This window comes from Crinia signifera, chromosome 1 (genome assembly GCF_055691185.1).
Source record: "Crinia signifera chromosome 1, ASM5569118v1, whole genome shotgun sequence".
NCBI lineage: Eukaryota > Metazoa > Chordata > Amphibia > Anura > Myobatrachidae > Crinia > Crinia signifera.
Genome location: NC_139217.1, coordinates 2,533,471 through 2,555,510, shown reverse-complemented (window position 1 = coordinate 2,555,510; position 22,040 = coordinate 2,533,471). Strand labels below are relative to the sequence as shown.

The following is a 22,040-nucleotide window of genomic DNA, read 5'->3' as shown; positions in this document are numbered from 1 at the left end:
TCTAATGTTTATCGCCCCCCCTCCTCCGGGCTTCGCATTAATAACCGCATATGCTCTAATGTTTATCGCCCCCCTCCGCCGGGCTTCGCATTAATAACCGCATATGCTCTAATGTTTATCGCCCCCCTCCGCCGGGCTTCGCATTAATAACCGCATATGCTCTAATGTTTATCGCCCCCCTCCGCCGGGCTTCGCATTAATAACCGCATATGCTCTAATGTTTATCGCCCCCCCCCCCCTCTCCGCCGGGCTTCGCATTAATAATCGCATATGCTCTAATGTTTATCGCCCCCCCCCCCGCTTCACATTAATAACCGCATATGCTCTAATGTTTATCGCCTCCGCAGGGCTTCGCATTAATAACCGCATATGCTCTAATGTTTATCGCCCCCCTCCGCCGGGCTTCGCATTAATAACCGCATATGCTCTAATGTTTATCGCCGGGCTTCGCATTAATAACCGCATATGCTCTAATGTTTATCGCCCCCCCCCCCCTCCGCCGGGCTTCGCATTAATAATCGCATATGCTCTAATGTTTATCGCCCCCCCCCCTCCGCCGGGCTTCACATTAATAACCGCATATGCTCTAATGTTTATGGCCCCCCCCCCCCTCCGCCGGGCTTCACATTAATAACCGCATATGCTCTAATGTTTATTGCCTCCCTCCGCGGGGCTTCGCATTAATAACCGCATATGCTCTAATGTTTATCGCCCCCCTCCGCCGGGCTTCGCATTAATAACCGCATATGCTCTAATGTTTATCACCCCACCCCTCCGCCGGGCTTCGCATTAATAACCGCATATGCTCTAATGTTTATCGCCCCCTCCGCCGGGCTTCGCATTAATAACCGCATATGCTCTAATGTTTACCGCCCCCCTCCGCCGGGCTTCGCATTATTAACCGCATATGCTCTAATGTTTATCGCACCCCTCCGCCGGGCTTCGCATTAATAATCGCATATGCTCTAATGTTTATCGCCCCCCCCCCCCTCCGCCGGGCTTCGCATTAATAATCGCATATGCTCTAATGTTTATCGCCCCCCCCTCCGCCGGGCTTCGCACTAATAACCGCATATGCTCTAATGTTTACCGCCCCCCCCCCTCCTCCGGGCTTCGCATTAATAACCGCATATGCTCTAATGTTTATCGCCCCCCTCCGCCGGGCTTCGCATTAATAACCGCATATGCTCTAATGTTTATCGCCCCCCCCCCCCCCCTCCGCCGGGCTTCGCATTAATAACCGCATATGCTCTAATGTTTATCGCCCCCCTCCGCCGGGCTTCGCATTAATAACCGCATATGCTCTAATGTTTATCGCCCCCCCCCCCCTCCGCCGGGCTTCACATTAATAACCGCATATGCTCTAATGTTTATGGCCCCCCCCCCCTCCGCCGGGCTTCACACTAATAACCGCATATGCTCTAATGTTTATTGCCTCCCTCCGCGGGGCTTCGCATTAATAACCGCATATGCTCTAATGTTTATCGCCCCCTCCGCCGGGCTTCGCATTAATAACCGCATATGCTCTAATGTTTATCGCCCCCCTCCGCCGGGCTTCGCATTAATAACCGCATATGCTCTAATGTTTATCGCCCCCCTCCGCCGGGCTTCGCATTAATAACCGCATATGCTCTAATGTTTATCACCCCACCCCTCCGCCGGGCTTCGCATTAATAACCGCATATGCTCTAATGTTTATCGCCCCCTCCGCCGGGCTTCGCATTAATAACCGCATATGCTCTAATGTTTACCGCCCCCCTCCGCCGGGCTTCGCATTATTAACCGCATATGCTCTAATGTTTATCGCACCCCTCCGCCGGGCTTCGCATTAATAATCGCATATGCTCTAATGTTTATCGCCCCCCCCCCTCCGCCGGGCTTCGCATTAATAATCGCATATGCTCTAATGTTTATCGCCCCCCCCTCCGCCGGGCTTCGCATTAATAACCGCATATGCTCTAATGTTTACCGCCCCCCCCCTCCTCCGGGCTTCGCATTAATAACCGCATATGCTCTAATGTTTATCGCCCCCCTCCGCCGGGCTTCGCATTAATAACCGCATATGCTCTAATGTTTATCGCCCCCCCCCCCCCCCCTCCGCCGGGCTTCGCATTAATAACCGCATATGCTCTAATGTTTATCGCCCCCCCCCCCCTCCGCCGGGCTTCGTATTAATAACCACATATGCTCTAATGTTTATCGCCCCCCTCCGCCGGGCTTCGCATTAATAACCGCATATGCTCTAATGTTTATCGCCCCCCCTCCACCGGGCTTCACATTAATAACCGCATATGCTCTAATGTTTATCGCCCCCCTCCGCCGGGCTTCACATTAATAACCGCATATGCTCTAATGTTTATCGCCCCCCCCCCCCCCTCCGCCGGGCTTCCCATTAATAACCGCATATGCTCTAATGTTTATCGCCCCCCTCCGCCGGGCTTCGCATTAATAACCGCATATGCTCTAATGTTTATGCCCCCCCCCCCCCCCCCTCCGCCGGGCTTCGCATTAATAACCGCATATGCTCTAATGTTTACCGCCCCCCCCCTCCGCCGGGCTTCACATTAATAACCACATATGCTCTAATGTTTATCGCCCCCCTCCGCCGGGCTTCGCATTAATAACCGCATATGCTCTAATGTTTATCGCCCCCCTCCGCCGGGCTTCGCATTAATAACCGCATATGCTCTAATGTTTACCGCCCCCCTCCTCCGGGCTTCGCATTAATAACCGCATATGCTCTAATGTTTATCGCCCCCCCCCCCTCCGCCGGGCTTCGCATTAATGACCGCATATGCTCTAATGTTTATCGCCCCCCTCCGCCGGGCTTCACATTAATAACCGCATATGCTCTAATGTTTATCGCCCCCCCCCCCCCCCCCCCTCCGCCGGGCTTCACATTAATAATCGCATATGCTCTAATGTTTATCGCCCCCCCTCCTCCAGGCTTTGCATTAATAACCGCATATGCTCTAATGTTTATCGCCCCCCTCCGCCGGGCTTCGCATTAATAACCGCATATGCTCTAATGTTTATCGCCCCCTTCTGCGAGTCACATCTGCATTACATCTGCGGAGCGTCCTCTGTGCGTAGTCACATTATACCTGTCTTGCTACAGAGCCCACAGATTGATCACCTGTTCCGTGTCTCCCGCAGATCTGTGGCGTTCCAGTAGAAGAAGGACCGGTGTCACGGACAGGAGCAGTGGGAGAAATTCATTCGGTTTATTTCCGAGATCCCGACCACAATCTAATAGAAGTATCCAACTATGTAGCTGACTCCAGTGGGAAACCCTAATCAGCCGTGCCGTAACCCACAGCAACTGGGCCTCTCTCATAAGCACCTCCCCCATGATTTCTCACATTGCAGCCTATATATATATTTGTACCAGATCGAAATAAAACAATAAATGAAATGAAGGCGTCCGTGCACCCCAGCATACTGGTCACACTACAGCTCTCGGCATACAGGGGTACACGGAGGTGACCTCAGTGCTGGGGTCCTGCATACATTGCTCACCATAAATACCATCACTGTATGTCCAGGAATTACATCATGGTGGTCATGTACAGGGCATTTCGCTTGGTATCTTGGGGTGTACAGGGTATTGTGCTCGGTATCCTGGCATGTACAGGGCATTGTGCTTGGTATCCTGGCATGTACAGGGCATTGTGCTTGGTATCCTGGCATGTACAGGGCATTGTGCTTGGTATCCTGGCATGTACAGGGCATTGTGCTTGGTATCCTGGCATGTACAGGGCATTCTGCTCGGTATCCTGGCATGTACAGGGCATTCTGCTCGGTATCCTGGCATGTACAGGGCATTTCGCTTGGTATCTTGGGGTGTACAGGGTATTGTGCTCAGTATCCTGGCATGTACAGGGCATTGTGCTTGGTATCCTGGCATGTACAGGGCATTGTGCTTGGTATCCTGGCATGTACAGGGCATTGTGCTTGGTATCCTGGCATGTACAGGGCATTGTGCTTGGTATCCTGGCATGTACAGGGCATTGTGCTTGGTATCCTGGCGTGTACAGGGCATTGTGCTTGGTATCCTGGCGTGTACAGGGCATTGTGCTTGGTATCCTGGTGTGTACAGGGCATTGCACTCAGTGCCCAGTAACCTGGCATATACAGGGCATTGCGCTCGGTATCCTGGCATGTACAGGGCATTGTGCTCGGTATCCTGGCATGTACAGGGCATTCTACTCGGTATCCTGGCGTATACAGGGCATTTCGCTTGGTATCCTGGGGTGTACAGGGCATTGTGCTTGGCATCCTGGCATGTACAGGGCATTGTGCTTGGTATACTGGTGTGTACAGGGCATTGCACTCAGTGCCCAGTAACCTGGCATATACAGGGCATTGCGCTCGGTATCCTGGCGTGTACAGGGCATTGCGCTCGGTATCCTGGCGTGTACAGGGCATTGCACTCAGTGCCCAGTAACCTGGCATATACAGGGCATTGCGCTCGGTATCCTGGCGCGTACAGGGCATTGCGCTCGGTATCCTGGCGCGTACAGGGCATTGCGCTCGGTATGCTGGCGCGTACAGGGCATTGCGCTCGGTATCCTGGCGCGTACAGGGCATTGCGCTCGGTATCCTGGCGCGTACAGGGCATTGCGCTCGGTATCCTGGCGCGTACAGGGCATTGCGCTCGGTATCCTGGCGCGTACAGGGCATTGCGCTCGGTATCCTGGCGCGTACAGGGAATTGCGCTCGGTATCCTGGCGCGTACAGGGCATTGCGCTCGGTATCCTGGCGCGTACAGGGCATTGCACTCTGTATCCTGGCCTGTACCGGGCCTTGCACTCTGTATCCTGGCCTGTACCGGGCCTTGCACTCGGTATCCTGGCCTGTACCGGGCCTTGCACTCGGTATCCTGGCCTGTACCGGGCCTTGCACTCGGTATCCTGGCCTGTACCGGGCCTTGCACTCGGTATCCTGGCATGTACCGGGCCTTGCACTCGGTATCCTGGCCTGTACCGGGCCTTGCACTCGGTATCCTGGCCTGTACCGGGCCTTGCACTCGGTATCCTGGCCTGTACCGGGCCTTGCACTCTGTATCCTGGCATGTACCGGGCCTTGCACTCGGTATCCTGGCCTGTACCGGGCCTTGCACTCCAGATCCTGGCCTGTACCGGGCCTTGCACTCCAGATCCTGGCATGTACAGGGCATTGCAATCGAGTAGGTATAGTCCCAGGAAATAGCAAACTAAAATTGACAGGTACCACACCCCTTTCCCCACCCATAACCACACCTACTTTGGTACCCACATTCACGCCCCTATTGATATGAACTGGAGATGCATTGATATACTAGGGCGTGGTGGGAAAATAAAATAGTGTGCCGAGCGTAGCGAGACACCGTGCCCAAAGCATGGCGAGCGCAGCGAGCCATGCGAGGGGACGCGGTGCTATGTTGACTGTGTCGACGTTTAATATAAAAAAAGAAAGAAAAAAACAAACCATGTCGACTTTTTCACTGTCGACCTAATGACCCTGTCGACCTTCAGTCAGGTCGACCTAAATGCAAGTCGACCTAATGGTGTACACCTAAATGCAGTGTGACGAATGATCCCATTCCCCCTGGATGGTTAGGTGGAAATGGTGGTGAAACAGGAAAGCAGATGGGAGCCCTTTCCTTTGAAGTCCATACGATATGTTTATAATGTTTCTGATATTGTGGTGCTATCTCCTCATCCTAGCATCAATGGACGTAATTTCCCCTAGAACCCAGATCAAGATCTGGTCTGCCTGGTGTGTCTCAACACAGTGTATTGACTCTGACCCCAGGGGGGGGAAGGGTGCTCTGTATACAAAGTGTCAAAGCTTTGGTTGTTGGTGGCTAATTGCTCAGCTTCAAAAGGAAAGTACATTAGCCAACCCCTGGGTATATCATCAGGAAACCCCATGTGACAGTGAAGATTCCTGAGGTGGGGGCTGTGATTGTGTGGGGTTTGCAGATCTTAAAAGTGTGTGGCTCACAAGAAATGATGTTCATTATGCTTAGGATGAGATACTGTTCTCGCTGATGATCCTATACCAATACGAAGCAATCCCACTACAACCCCGCTTCATGCTGTGTGTGCTCGAATCGGTTTTTCTTTATTCCTATTTTGTTTTATTTGAAACTGTCTTTTATGCGTGACCTTACCTATTAACAATATATCTTGTAACCTATGTTTTCTGTAATATACTGTAAGCCTTGTAGTGTTGTCACTTAAATTAAAAATCATAATTTAGTTTTGGTTTCGGCTGTTTTCCAGCCCAAGCCTCTGACGAATTCGCCAGGGCGCTACCGTGTAATTCATAATTTGGTGTGTCGGCAGAATCAAAGCTGTCGTGGACTAAGTCCAAAAAGCGTACTCTGATTGGTGGCAAGCGGAATCGTGGTGAAATAAACACACGCTTGGGGTACTCAGTAATCGTGTCACGTGGCAGGGATTCAGGGATTCTCAGATTGGCATATCTGGGGAATCGCCGCCTAAGATTGTGACAATAGGGTTTACAAAGTGGAAACATTTTTAAAATAGAAGACGGTCAGAGGCCTGAAATATGCCTTAGTTAAGTGGTGCGGATACCCCGCAAAATTTAACAGCTGGATCGCAGATATCCTTTTGTGTGTTTTATGGATAAAGCGTTAATTCAAAATGGTCTCGATGTACGCTCTATAGGCGTAAAGATTATTGGATTGTGATATGAGCCTATCGCCCAAAGAAACATCCACTTGGCTGAATAAAGTCGCTATAGGGTAATTAATAAGGGCGACCCGTGCTCCTTGCGGTATTGACGCATTATCAGGCCATACGATCTTACAGGTCACGTACAGCAACGTGTTGTTCAAATCGTAGTAGTGTTCGCCGCTGGCTGCTATGTAGAATTCTAGCGGAGCGGTCTCGGATAACGCCGCTAAAGGTTGAACTTCCACGTATAGACTTTTCTCTACGCTGGTCTGTGTTGGGGGCACATCAAAAAGGTCAAGCTCCGATATTGCGCATTCCATGGATTCGTTGTGTATGAAAGACATTCTTAAAAAATATCGCCAACCATTCTCTTCGGCTTCCTTTTTTTATCTAAGTTGCGCTTGCTCCGGTTTCTGTTTAAAAGGGGCATGCACTAAGGCGGAAGTTGTGTTGAACGCTTCAGTTTTCTTTTCCTCATGTAACGATCAGATCAGGTGATCGATCAAATTAACATATGCCTCCTGTTATGATTATCTGTTCGATTAATGTATGTCTGATATTGTTGTAAAGTTATGTCTCCTGTGATTATTATGTTTGGGAATCAGGACATGTCTTTTATTATGTGGGTAAACTGTAGGTGACCCTGGTTTGAGTTTGAGGCCTGTATTCCCTCAGTTTGACCATCTGTAGAAATCCTCTGAAGTTAGGATGTCAGATAAGATCGGAAACCCCTCATTAACCAGATTGGGGGGGGGGGGGGGGGGGAAGAGAGTAATAGTGTCCGGCCAATAGGCCAAAGGTGCTCTGCCCTCCACTAAATTACCTCTTATCACTTGAAGAATGTATAAAATCTACTTCAAAGCAGGGACAAATTCTTTATGGGAAAGATCCTATATTTATGGACCTTCCCTAGGCTCAGCAAGAGAATAGTTAAAAATCCCAAGGGTGGGAGGGATGAGGAAGGCTGCAGATAAAAACTCTGTACCTTTGAACTCTGTACCTACTTCTTGGGGCGCAGCATCGAGCTGGAAGCGACCGCTTATTTCTTGTGGAGACCCCCCCACGCCAGAATCTATATTTACGTGTAAGATACGCTTCTGTCATTTCTTTTTATACCCTTTTTATTTCTGAAATTGCATTTAACTTGTGTGTACTTTTAAAATCATTATACTATCTTGTAACCATTTTTTCACTTAAGCTCTGTAGTATTTCTAGGAATAAATAATACATATTTCCAGTCTCTGATTCTGTGTTTAGACTCATTAGCCTCAGAAGAGTGATCAGCGTTACCTTAGTTTATACTGCATTTTGTGGTCAGGTGCGAGCCAAGCCGCTCCTTGCGCAGGTTCAAGCGCTAAAATCAGCTTTGGCTGGTGGCAGTTTACCTCAAAGAAAGGACCCGAGTGTCCAAAGTGAACCCCAGTCACGGCCGGAGATGCACAGATTGACATATCGGAGCAGGCGACCGGTGGGTCCGTGACACCTCATATAAACTAAACCGGATCCATCTTGCCTCGCTCGATTTGCTTCATGTAATCGGTTCATAACGGCTGTTGTGGCTTGGCCTATGACATCTTTCGCTATATTGCGCGCGGCATTCTTCACGTGAGGTTTTGCCAACTCCAACCCTCTTCGGGAAAAAAGGCACTTCTTTTCTGAACAGGCTTTCCAAAAATGCCCCCTAACCCACAGCCATACATGTATGTGCTGCCGTGAAACCCGGGTAAACCACTACCGGCTTGAGTTTTATAGTATTGCGCGTAGAGCGCCGGATTTCCATAATTTTTTATGGCGACCATACTATTTTATAAAATTCGGCTTTGTGGCGTCTGAAGTGTAGTTTCACGTATGCTTTCCCAAACTTAAATTACATGTTCTCGTTCTGGTCGTTCTTTATCTCCATGGCTATAGTGTCAAAATGCGTTTTGCACAACGGCACGTAATCGGGTTTCTCGTATCGTATAGTGACCATCACATTGTTACGACCCTTTATTTCAACAGTCCGCGGCAACGGTACATAACGATCACCGACCCTATGATGTTCGATAATATCTGTGTACACGAACAACGTATATTGGCCACCGTTGATTTCTGCACACGGTTTTAAACAATTCGTTTTAGGTTGTAATCCCAGTATCCTCCATTTTAGGGCTGGCCGTGATATGGTACATAGGCTTATTGTCGAAGAATACGGATCGGTCAAGCGGTTCGTACCATAGTTTTAACCCGCCATCCAGTTTATGTCGGCTAATTTCAGCATTGAATGCATCGATTATCGCTTCCATAGTGTCATAAAACCATGGTTTAATGCATACCCTTGTGGCTGATCCGATCGATCCATCCCAACTTGTTATTTTCAACACACAATCTTGTACATCGATTGTATTCCAGGTGTGCAGATATTGTATTTCTGTAAGAGCTATTTCCCATTCACCACTAAGTCTATCGGCTTCGCCAGTTTTGTCGTATAGTCAGAAATCTTGTTTTGTGGAAAGGTATCGGCTGAGGCGTCAATCGGCAACGTTATGTAGAACGGTTTGTCATCCATCTTCCCCTTTGTTTATATATCCTTTATCTCCGATGCTGCGATCCAGCTGTTACATTTTGTGGGGTATCCGCGCTACTTAACTAATGCGTATATTACAGGCCTCTTATATTTTAAATCTTTTCCACTTTGTAAACCTTATTATGTTTTGGTATGCTTTGTAACTCCTCTGGGTAAAAACTACCGGTTATAGCAGGCATTCCCAACCACGGTCCTCAAGGCACACCAACAGTGCAGGTTTTGTAGATATCCAGGCTTGAGCACAGGTGACTTAATTAGTATCTGAGGGATTCTGATTAAACCATCTGTGCCGAAGCCTGGATATCATTAAAACCTGCACTGTTGGCGTGCCTTGAGGACCGTGGTTGGGAATGCCTGGGTTATAGTCTCTCCATATAGGTCCTCCAGCTTGTAAAGCGGCTTAACCCCTTTAGTGTTTACGCCGCGTATTACAAATATTTCCTTAGAAAAATTCTGTTCGTAACCTTTCTGAAATATGTCCTTATATTTGGAAATGCGGACATGGTCACCAATCGCTAAACAAACGGGTGTTTTCTTACTTCTAAAGTAATCGCCGTACGTCGCCTTGAAGACTCTCAACACGTTAGAGTCATTCACGGCACTTGGCGCGCACTTAATCGTTCTATGACAAGTGCTATTATAACTGGTTATGAAATCTTGTAAATCATCTATATATCTGTAGGTATTCTTTGCCATGAAATAACGTCACATTCATGTTTTTAAAGTCCTTCTGAAACGCTCTATAACAGCGGCTTTCACATCATTATTGGTTGTGAAATGTTTATTCCAAATTTTTCTAAAAACATTTTAGGACCTTGTTTAGAAACTCTTTACCGTTGTCGGTTTGCAGCTTCTTTGGCACGTCGCCCTGTTGGAATATTTTTTCGAAAGCCTTAGCGACTATTGTGGCGTTCTTAGCGGGCAGGCTTACGGCCCAGGCCCTTTTACTGGTTATATTGACAAGTCTATGAGCGAAACCAAATCGCATTGCCACTGATGATTTATCCCCGACACGCAGATCATATTCCTTTTATAGTTTTTTTCTCGCCGGCTTGTGCAATGTGTATGCGTCTTGCTCCTGTAACCATTTTCTTACATAGTTTCTTTTAAATTAATTTTTAACCGCTTCATAATATTTATCAATACCGCTATAACTACCTGGTTTTAATACGTCGTAATAGGATTCATTCATCCTCTTGTTTTGATGCACGGCGTTGGGTGACACTCGATTCATAACAACCATCTTTTTAGTATGAAACGATATCAATGCATTTCCAGTTCATATCAATAGGGCGTGAAAGTGGGTGTGGTTATGGGTGGGAAAGGGGCGTGGTACCTGTCACTTCTAGTTTGATACTCGAGATCCTGGCGTGTACAGGGCATTGCGCTCAGTATCTGGCATGTACAGGGCATTGCGCTCGGTATCTGGCGTGTACAGGGCATTGCGCTCGGTATCTGGCGTGTACAGGGCATTGCGCTTGGTATCTGGCGTGTTCTGAGCATTGCGCTCGGTGCCCAGTATCCTGGCATATACAGGGCATTGCGTTCGGTATCTGGCGTGTACAGAGTTTTGCGCTCGGTATCGGGCATTTACAGAGCATTGCGCTCAGCATCCTAGCGTATACAGGGCATTGTGCTCGGTATCTGGCATGTACAGAGTATTGCGCTCGGTATCTGGCGTGTACAGGGCATTGCGCTCGGTATCTGGCGTGTACAGGGCATTGCGCTCGGTATCTGGCGTGTACAGGGCATTGCGCTCGGTATCTGGCGTGTACAGGGCATTGCACTCAGTGCCCAGTATCCTGGCATATACAGGGCATTGCGCTCGGTATCAGGCAGGTACAAGGCATTGCACTCAGTGCCCAGTATCCTTGCATATACAGGGCTGTACGCTCAGTATCTGGCATGTACAGGGCATTGCACTCAGTGCCCAGTATCTTGGCATATACAGGGCATTGCGCTCGGTATCTGGCGTGTACAGGGCATTGCGCTCGGTATCTGGCGTGTACAGGGCATTGCGCTCGGTATCTGGGGTGTACAGGGCATTGCCCTCGGTATCTGGGGTGTACAGGGCATTGCCCTCGGTATCTGGCGTGTACAGGGCATTGCGCTCGGTATCTGGCGTGTACAGGGCATTGCGCTCGGTATCTGGCGTGTACAGGGCATTGCGCTCGGTATCTGGCGTGTACAGGGCATTGCGCTCGGTATCTGGCGTGTACAGGGCATTGCGCTCGGTATCTGGCGTGTACAGGGCATTGCGCTCGGTATCTGGCGTGTACAGGGCATTGCGCTCGGTATCTGGCGTGTACGGGGCATTGCGCTCGGTACCTGGCGTGTACGGGGCATTGCGCTCGGTATCTGGGGTGTACGGGGCATTGCGCTCGGTACCTGGCGTGTACGGGGCATTGCGCTCGGTATCTGGCGTGTACGGGCATTGCGCTCGGTATCTGGCGTGTACAGGGCATTGCGCTCGGTATCTGGCGTGTACAGGGCATTGCGCTCGGTATCTGGCGTGTACAGGGCATTGCGCTCGGTATCTGGCGTGTACAGGGCATTGCGCTCGGTATCTGGCGTGTACAGGGCATTGCGCTCGGTATCTGGCGTGTACAGGGCATTGCGCTCGGTATCTGGCGTGTACAGGGCATTGCGCTCAGCATCCTGGCATATACCTGGCATCACAATCAGCACTCCGTGTCCATGATAAAATAATAAATATAAGCTTTGGTGGTCACCAGAATCCGCAGTGCGCAATCTGCTGGGAGTGACACCAGTGCGTTCCGTGGAGGCCCCCTATAGGGAGTTATGGATACCCAGACGGCTGCCATCTTGTGCCATGTGATTAGGTCATCTGTAAATGAGTCCCAGCTTGTTGTATAATATTAGTACACCATTTTGGAGACAGAAGCCTCGGGCATGCTAGCTGCTGTGGGCAAATGGTGCCATGATACCAGGGGGGCAGCAGATGGCATCACATGCTGGGATATGTAAACCACATATTCTGCACCCCTGATGGTCCATAACGCACATAAGTGAGCCAGCCGTACCCGATGCTGAGGGACCATTACAGGGCAGGGATCACTATCCCCCCCCCCCCCCCCCCTCCTGCGCCCACAGCAAGCCCCAAATGTGGCGCTGAGCATCTAAGCCAACGTGGAGGATGTAAGACCAGCCAGGGACACTGGCAGAGGCCATTACTCCACCTTCAGGGAGGATGGTGGAGTAATGGCCTCTGTACTGAGATCTCATTGGTCAGCCCTGGACAGAGAGACAAATAACCACACACACACAACACACTACAAAGCATTTATTCCTCCGCAGACGCTGCTATGGTCTAGGGGGTCACTGGTGTAGTCAGCACCTGAGGTTATCAGACCACTGCAGGGAGGACCGTACACACTATACAGCATTTATTCCTCCACAGACGCTGCTATGGTCTAGGGGTCACTGGCGTAGTCAGCGCCTGAGGTTATCAGAACACTGCAGGGACAGTACACCGTATAAAGCATTTATTCCTCCGCAGACGTTGCTATGGTCTAGGGGGTCACTGGCATAGTCAGCGCCTGAGGTTATCAGACCACTGCAGGGACCGTACACACTATACAGCATTTATTCCTCCGAAGACGCTGCTATGGTCTAGGGGTCACTGGTGTAGTCAGCGCCTGAGGTTATCAGACCACTGCAGGGACCGTACACAGTATAAAGCATTTATTCCTCTGCAGACGCTGCTATGGTCTAGGGGTCACTGGTGTAGTCAGCGTCTGAGGTTATCAGACCACTGCAGGGACAGTATACAGCATTTATTCCCCTGCAGACGCTGCTATGGTCTAGGGCATGGGTCCTTAAACTGCGGCCCTCCAGATGTTGTGAAACTACAAATCCCAGCATGCCTTGCCATAGTTTTAACACTCCCTTATAGCAAAACTGTGGCAAGGAATGCTGGGATTTGTAGTTTCACAACATCTGGAGGGCCGCAGTTTGAGGACCCATGGTCTAGGGCACATGTCTTCAACCTGTGGCCCTCCAGATGTTGTGGAACTACATGTCCCAGCATGCCCCTGGGGTTTTTTGGCATGCTCTTATAGGAAAAAATGTGGCAATGCATGTTGGAACATGTAGTTTCACAACATCTGGAGGGCCGCAGGTTGAAGACCCATGTAGGGGTCACTGGTGTAGTCAGCGTCTGAGGTGATCAGACCACTGCAGGAACCATACACACTATACAGCATTTATTCCTCCGCAGACGCTGCTATGGTCTAGGGGTCACTGGTGTAGTCAGCGCCTGAGGTTATCAGACCATTGCAGGGACCGTACACAGTATAAAGCATTTATTCCACCACAGACGCTGCTATGGTCTAGGGGTCACTGGTGTAGTCAGCGCCTGAGGTTATCAGACCACTGCAGGGACCGTACACACTATACAGCATTTATTCCTCCGGAGACGCTGCTATGGTCTAGGGGTCACTGGTGTAGTCAGCGCCTGAGGTTATCAGACCACTGCAGGGACAGTACTCAGTATTTATTCCTCCGCAGACGCTGCTATGGTCTAGGGGTCACTGGTGTAGTCAGCACCTGAGGTTATCAGACCACTGCAGGGACCATACACAGTATACAGCATTTATTCCTCCGCAGACACTGCTATGGTCTAGGGGTCACTGGTGTAGTCAGCGCCTGAGGTTATCAGACCACTGCAGGGACAGTACTCAGTATTTATTCCTCCGCAGACGCTGCTATGGTCTAGGGGTCACTGGTGTAGTCAGCGCCTGCGGTTATCAGACCACTGCAGGGACCGTACACAGTATACAGCATTTATTCCTCCGCAGACGCTGATATGGTCTAGGGGTCACTGGTGTAGTCAGCGTCTGAGATGATCAGACCACTGCAGGGACAGTGATACAACACTGTGCCATCCGCTTCTTGTACTTTTATGAACCATGTTTAGCCCTTTATGCTGGGAACAAAGGTCCCCAACTGCCCCACTGGCACCCACCATAGTGGTAGAAGAATGCGGTCAGCAGACTGACAATAAAAAGTGCGACAATTAATAGGTCAACCAACCATATATCGACACATGAAAAAGGTTGACAGGAGTTTTTCAAAAATATTTCCCCCCAAAACAGGTGGTTTTCATATGTTACTATCCACGTGGACATAGCGTTAGATTCTAATAGTGTACTGAGCGTAGCAAGGGTGCGGTACACTTATCACCTACGACCTATGACCCATACCCACCTGGGCAGATTACCCAGATGTCTGCAATGTATAAGTACCACACCTGTCACAGGTAACCAAACCATTGGCCCGCCAGTCACTACAAGTCCCAGCATGCCTTGCAAGGCTTCTCATCATCCAGACGTTTGAAAATAGAACTGTTGGAGGGGGGAGGAGTCATACAAAAGTGTTCTGCGCTCCTGGCGTGAGGGTACGGACCGTATAACATAGATCAGCCCCCTGATAGAAGATACAAAAGTGGCAGTGTGTAGAAATACTCTGCCATCTGCAAACCTTCCCTCTCCCAGTTCCTCGTGCCTCTTCCCATCTCAGTGCCTCTACCAGAACGTCCAAGGGGGCTGTTTGAGTTCAAAGGTGGGGATGCTGCTGACGTTCACTGGGATGGAGATGATGGCCCAGGGTAGTCCGTGCTGCTCCAGGGAACTCTGGATCATGTACCTGGGCGAGACATAGAAAAGGTTCAGACACTGCCAGGATGAAACAAACATTCCGATTGGTCGGCCAGGAACTAACAGCATGACAGGAGGAGGGGCTATGTTGCAAATAGCGCATGACATGATGCGTAACGCCACATTATTACACCCTGCACGGGAACCTGTTATCCAGGGGAGGGGTGTACTAATCAGGATCTATTCATCACAGTAAGAGACCAGAGCAGCCATGTAGATGGAGGTGTGGATGACGGTATAGCAGGACTATAACTACAGGTGTGCAGACAGTGCCGCGGTGCAGGGAATGGCACAGTCACTTTCCCATGTGACCTGGGAATAACACCCGGCTGTACCGCTTGAAGTCCACACAACTCCCCGGGCACCCCTCCCCTACATGTCACAATAACCCCGCCCCCGCTGCAGGACATCACATGTGCTGGGGGCAGTACCATCACCCTGCTACAGCCCCGCCCCCACTGCAGGACATCACATGTGCTGGGGGGGCAGTACCATCACCCTGCTACAGCCCCGCCCCCATTGCAGGACTTCACATGTGCTGGGGGGGCAGTATCATCACCCTGCTACAGCCCCGCCCCCAATGCAGGACATCACATGTGCTGGGGGCAGTACCATCACCCTGCTACAGCCCCACCCCCACTGCAGGACATCACATGTGCTGGGGGGGGTGTCAGTACTATCACCAAGCTACAACCCCACCCCCACTGCAGGACATCACATGTGCTGGGGGGGCAGTATCATCACCCTGCTACAGCCCCGCCCCCGCTGCAGGACATCACATGTGCTGGGGGCAGTACCATCACCCTGCTACAGCCCTGTCTCCACTGCAGGACATCACATGTGCTGGGGGCAGTATCATCTCCCTGCTACAGCCCCACCCCCGCTGCAGGACATCACATATGCTGGGGGCAGTATCATCTCACTGGTACAGCCCCACCCCCGCTGCAGGACATCACATATGCTGGAGGCAGAACCATCTCCCTGCTACAGCCCTGCCCCCTGACCCCCCCCCCCCCCCGCAGGACATCACATGTGCTGGGGGCAGTATCATCTCCCTGCTACAGCCCCACCCCCGCTGCAGGACATCACATATGCTGGAGGCAGAACCATCTCCCTGCTACAGCCCTGCCCCCTGCCCCCCCCCCCCGCAGGACATCACATGTGCTGGGGCAGTATCATCTCCCTGCTACAGCCCTGCCCCCTGACTTCCCCCGCAGGACATCACATGTGCTGGAGGCAGAACCATCTCCCTGCTACAGCCCTGCCCCCTGCAGGACATCACATGTGCTGGGGGCAGTATCATCTCCCTGCTACAGCCCCACCCCCGCTGCAGGACATCATATATGCTGGGGGCAGTATCATCTCCCTGCTACAGCCCTGCCCCCTGACCCCCCCCCCCCCGCAGGACATCACATGTGCTGGGGGCAGTATCATCTCCCTGCTACAGCCCCACCCCCGCTGCAGGACATCACATATGCTGGAGGCAGAACCATCTCCCTGCTACAGCCCTGCCCCCTGACCCCCCCCCCCCCCCGCAGGACATCACATGTGCTGGGGGCAGTATCATCTCCCTGCTACAGCCCTGCCCCCTGACCCCCCCCGCAGGACATCACATGTGCTGGAGGCAGAACCATCTCCCTGCTACAGCCTTTCCCCCTGCCCCCCCCCCCCGCAGGACATCACATGTGCTGGGGGCAGTATCATCTCCCTGCTACAGCCCCACCCCCGCTGCAGGACATCACATGTGCTGGGGGCAGTATCATCTCCCTGCTACAGCCCCGCCCCCGCTGCAGGACATCACATGTGCTGGGGGCAGTATCATCTCCCTGCTACAGCCCCGCCCCCGCTGCAGGACATCACATGTGCTGGGGGCAGTATCATCTCCCTGCTACAGCCCCACCCCCGCTGCAGGACATCACATATGCTGGGGGCAGTATCATCTCCCTGCTACAGCCCCACCCCCCCCCCGCAGGACATCACATGTGCTGGAGGCAGAACAATCTCCCTGCTACAGCCCTGCCCCCCCCCCCCCCGCAGGACATCACATGTGCTGGGGACAGTATCATCTCCCTGCTACAGCCCCACCCCCGCTGCAGGACATCACATGTGCTGGGGGCAGTATCATCTCCCTGCTACAGCCCCGCCCCCGCTGCAGGACATCACATGTGCTGGGGACGGTATCATCTCCCTGCTACAGCCCCACCCCCGCTGCAGGACATCACATGTGCTGGGGGCAGTATCATCTCCCTGCTACAGCCCCGCCCCCGCTGCAGGACATCACATGTGCTGGGGGCAGTATCATCGCCCTGCTACAGCCCCACCCCCGCTGCAGGACATCACATATGCTGGGGGCAGTATCATCTCCCCGCTACAGCCCCACCCCCGCTGCAGGACATCACATATGCTGGGGGCAGTATCATCTCCCTGCTACAGCCCCACCCCCGCTGCAGGACATCACATATGCTGGGGGCAGTATCATCTCCCTGCTACAGCCCTGCCCCCTGACCCCCCCCCCGCAGGACATCACATGTGCTGGGGGCAGTATCATCTCCCTGCTACAGCCCTGCCCCCTGACCCCCCCCCGCAGGACATCACATGTGCTGGGGGCAGTATCATCTCCCTGCTACAGCCCCACCCCCGCTGCAGGACATCACATATGCTGGGGGCAGTATCATCTCCCTGCTACAGCCCCACCCCTGCTGCAGGACATCACATGTGCTGGGGGCAGTATCATCTCCCTGCTACAGCCCCGCCCCCGCTGCAGGACATCACATGTGCTGGGGCAGTATCATCTCCCTGCTACAGCCCCACCCCTGCTGCAGGACATCACATGTGCTGGGGGCAGTACCATCTCCCTGCTACAGCCCCGCCCCCCGCTGCAGGACATCACATGTGCTGGGGGCAGTATCATCTCACTGCTACAGCCCCGCCCCCGCTGCAGGACATCACATGTGCTGGGGGCAGTATCATCTCCCTGCTACAGCCCCGCCCCCGCTGCAGGACATCACATATGCTGGAGGCAGAACCATCTCCCTGCTACAGCCCTGCCCCCTGACCCCCCCCCCCGCAGGACATCACATATGCTGGGGGCAGTATCATCTCCCTGCTACAGCCCCACCCCCGCTGCAGGACATCACATATGCTGGGGGCAGTATCATCTCCCCGCTACAGCCCCACCCCCGCTGCAGGACATTACATATGCTGGGGGCAGTATCATCTCCCTGCTACAGCCCCACCCCCGCTGCAGGACATCACATATGCTGGGGGCAGTATCATCTCCCTGCTACAGCCCTGCCCCCTGACCCCCCCGCAGGACATCACGTGTGCTGGGGGCAGTATCATCTCCCTGCTACAGCCCCACCCCCGCTGCAGGACATCACATATGCTGGGGGCAGTATCATCTCCCTGCTACAGCCCCACCCCTGCTGCAGGACATCACATGTGCTGGGGGCAGTATCATCTCCCTGCTACAGCCCCGCCCCTGCTGCAGGACATCACATGTGCTGGGGGCAGTATCATCTCCCTGCTACAGCCCCACCCCTGCTGCAGGACATCACATGTGCTGGGGGCAGTACCATCTCCCTGCTACAGCCCCGCCCCCCGCTGCAGGACATCACATGTGCTGGGGGCAGTATCATCTCACTGCTACAGCCCCGCCCCAGGACATCACATGTGCTGGGGGCAGTATCATCTCCCCGCTACAGCCCCGCCCCCGCTGCAGGACATCACATATGCTGGGGGCAGTACCATCTCCCTGCTACAGCCCCGCCCCCGCTGCAGGACATCACATATGCTGGGGGCAGTATCATCTCCCTGCTACAGCCCCGCCCCCCGCTGCAGGACATCACATGTGCTGGGGGCAGTATCATCTCACTGCTACAGCCCCGCCCCCGCTGCAGGACATCACATGTGCTGGGGGCAGTATCATCTCCCCGCTACAGCCCCGCCCCCGCTGCAGGACATCACATATGCTGGGGGCAGTACCATCTCCCTGCTACAGCCCCGCCCCCGCTGCAGGACATCACATGTGCTGGGGGCAGTATCATCTCCCTGCTACAGCCCCGCCCCCGCTGCAGGACATCACATGTGCTGGGGGCAGCATCATCTCCCTGCTACAGCCCCGCCCCCGCTGCAGGACATCACATATGCTGGGGGCAGTACATCACCCTGCTACAGCCCCGCCCCCGCTGCAGGACATCACATATGCTGGGGGCAGTACATCACCCTGCTGTACAGTAATTATAACATGTGTGTGGAAGACCCCCAGCTCCTACATAATAATGGATATATGCAGCAGAACTATTCATACAATAAACAAAATTAACCCTTTGAGTGCCAACATCTCTGTAAGAGATCATCAAAATATCCTCTAAAAATCCCAGTGTCACTCACATTTGTTATATAAATTCAAATAAATAACGTGTAAATAAAATATATATATATATTAGATAGATAGATATAGATAGAGAGATATTCAGTCTGCTGGTTGTGATCCCTGCAAGAGTTATTCCAGGCGCTGACACTATCCATATTACCCTATTCGTATTTGGGAGACGGTGCAGCTTGTTACTTCTATCCGTGGCTGTTATCATATTCGAGCGCTATTTGGGAAGTTAAGCACCATCTTGAGGCATTGGCCATTCAACGTGTCCTACAGGACATTTTAAGGTACTTCCGGGTTCTACGCTCGCCACAAACTATGTTAAAAAAAAAGTAACTTAACTCCATGCCAACATGGATAGTTCATACCTCCACTATCCATGTTGGCATGGAGTTGTTTTTAAATAGTGTGGTGAGCGTATCGTGGCGAGCCACCGAGCCCGCAGCGTGGGCGAGCGAAGCCCGCAAGGGGACTCAGACGCTGGCGCCGTGAAACTACACAAGTACCCATTTTAACCTTTAATCTTGGGATCTCTGAAAATAGCGCTATTTGCACCTTATTTCTGAATCATTGCTTATTTGTGTAAAAAAACCTGATGAAGTCTTTCTAAAGACGAAACGCTGTTGCCCTGTTTACATAATCTTGAAAGAAATTAATGGATGCAAACCATGGAGTTTTAAGTGAAGATTTTTAATAAAATATAAACTGTTTCACTAACATTTGTACATATTGTATTTATCTATCTTCAAGCGTTGAAGACAGATAATATATATATATATATATATCCTGTCCAAGTTGACATTACCGGTCATTATGATGTATACAAATGTTTGCTTGGCAATTTTCACGCCTATTTTGACATATTCACTTGGCACTCAAAGTGTTAAAATCAAATTTGGAATTGGTTTAAAATAACATTAACATATTGAGTTTATATTAGCACAATGGGAAGTGTGTCACTGGGGTAGTGCGGTATGTATAGGAGAATGGATGATTATATACTATAATAAGCTAACAAACAAACACGATCTGCAAAGATTATTTGGACATATTTTGCAGGCACTGCTTTCTGTACTTTCACTGTACTTTTCTATCATCTTTCCATTGGTTTATTATACTATATACACATACACACGCTCCTATACATACCTCAGTACTGGTGTGTAATGATCACTCTCCAGCCCGTAATAGAAATGACACACACGGCATGCGAGGGAAATTATAGTCTAAGCCACCAGAGTCGCCAGGCACTCCTGCATTCACCACCTTGTACATACCCATCTCTGCCCAGCAGGAATAGGGCCGGGATCTCTGCCGTTCTGCCCGTGTTATCCTGAATCATCTCCACGTATATGCTGTCGTTGTCCGCTGCGCTATCGGCAATGATTACTGCTATGCCTCCATGCTCCTGAATCACCCGCGTCTTGGACAGGAATGAACAACCTCTGTGATCCCCCCAAAAATGAAAAAGGTATAATATGGGTTTCATACTGGGGTGGATGAGAGACCATTAGGTAATTAATGTAAGCACACTCTGCCAGGGTAAGTGCAGAACATAACTAGGCACATAATGTGGGTCTCCAGCTAATAAGATGTGAACAAGAAGGTAGGAGGTTACAGAGAAAAATCTCAGAGGTGGCATTCCAAAGCCTCTCTGCTCATTACATAATGTGACTGTGGTTGCCATGGTAGTTCTATCACACTTTGGAAACCAGCAGAACTGTGATAGCAGCATGAAGAAACAAACCAAGGAAATTACCAATCTGCATCTTGAAGTCCTCTATTCTGATTTAGATTATGAACACAGACCTTGTTGGTCATGGGAGTGCTACTTTCTGAATTTGTGGTCATATGATGGCAAGCTTTTATATTACTAACGAACTGGTATTAGAAATAAGGGTACAAGCAACAGATCTGAACCTATCTGGCACACTATCTGCCTGTTCAGCCGCTGTGACCTGGAACAGCTTCTCCATGGCTATGAAGGTTTCCGATACGAAACCTGCAAGTTTATCCGTTATGGAAGAAAACCATTGGTCTGGTGAAATAGGACATTGTCATTACTTCACAGGAAAGAGCAGGAGGTAATGCCTGCATTACACAAGGGAGAAATGTTGCACTTTATACAATCGTTCAGTTTCCAAGGTGATGGAAAAAACATAAAATACAAAGATGTCAAAATAATAGAGCAATCCGTCAGCTGCTTCCTCGTAACCCACTAAACATTTACCATCTGAATGTAGCGAATTGCAAAGTAATGTCAGAGAACCCCCAGGGGCGTCGCGGGTCAGAGAACCCCCAGGGGCGTCGCGGGTCAGAGAACCCCCAGGGGCGCCGCGGGTCAGAGAACCCCCAGGGGCGCCGCGGGTCAGAGAACCCCCAGGGGCGCCGCGGGTCAGAGAACCAGGACCAAATCAAATTATTTATGGTCCATGTTATAGGCAAAAGCACAAATAATTAATCTTACTAGTGGTTTTAACATTCGATGGTGGTATTCTGATGTTTTTCTGTCATTGAATGGTAAACATCTCATGGTGTTCGGATGGTTCCGCCCCCCCCCCCCCCCCCGCCAGCCACTGCATTGCTTCTGCACATGCGCGGCTATGCTGAAGATGGTTGCGCATGTGCAATGCAACGAATCATACTCACGATAATTCCTTTTCTTCGGAATACTTCATGGCATCCCGACAATGGGTTCATCCCTCTCTCCCCATATATTTAGACAGGTA

The 22,040-nt window shown here is 51.3% G+C and overlaps 2 protein-coding genes across 4 annotated transcripts in view; one reads left to right on the top strand and one right to left on the bottom strand.

Annotated features, from left to right (window-relative positions):
• The window catches only part of GLOD5 (glyoxalase domain containing 5), a 33,399-nt gene extending 29,611 nt beyond the window's left edge, over positions 1-3,788 (top strand). Inside the window, exon 4 of the mRNA XM_083164482.1 lies at positions 3,157-3,788. Coding sequence (XP_083020608.1) covers positions 3,157-3,297 — 141 coding nt within the window. The 3' untranslated portion in view covers positions 3,298-3,788. The remainder of the gene's footprint in view (positions 1-3,156) is intronic.
• A 10,502-nt stretch (positions 3,789-14,290) lies between these two features.
• Positions 14,291-22,040, bottom strand: part of PRADC1 (protease associated domain containing 1) — a 32,298-nt gene continuing 24,548 nt past the window's right edge. For 2 of the 3 annotated variants that reach the window (XM_083162723.1, XM_083162013.1), the window contains exons 4-5: positions 20,589-20,756; positions 14,291-14,919 (exon numbers count right to left, since the gene is read on the bottom strand). In XM_083162723.1, coding sequence (XP_083018849.1) covers positions 14,799-14,919; positions 20,589-20,756 — 289 coding nt within the window. In that variant the 3' untranslated portion in view covers positions 14,291-14,798. The remainder of the gene's footprint in view (positions 14,920-20,588; positions 20,757-22,040) is intronic. The other variant, XM_083163508.1, reaches the window with a different exon arrangement.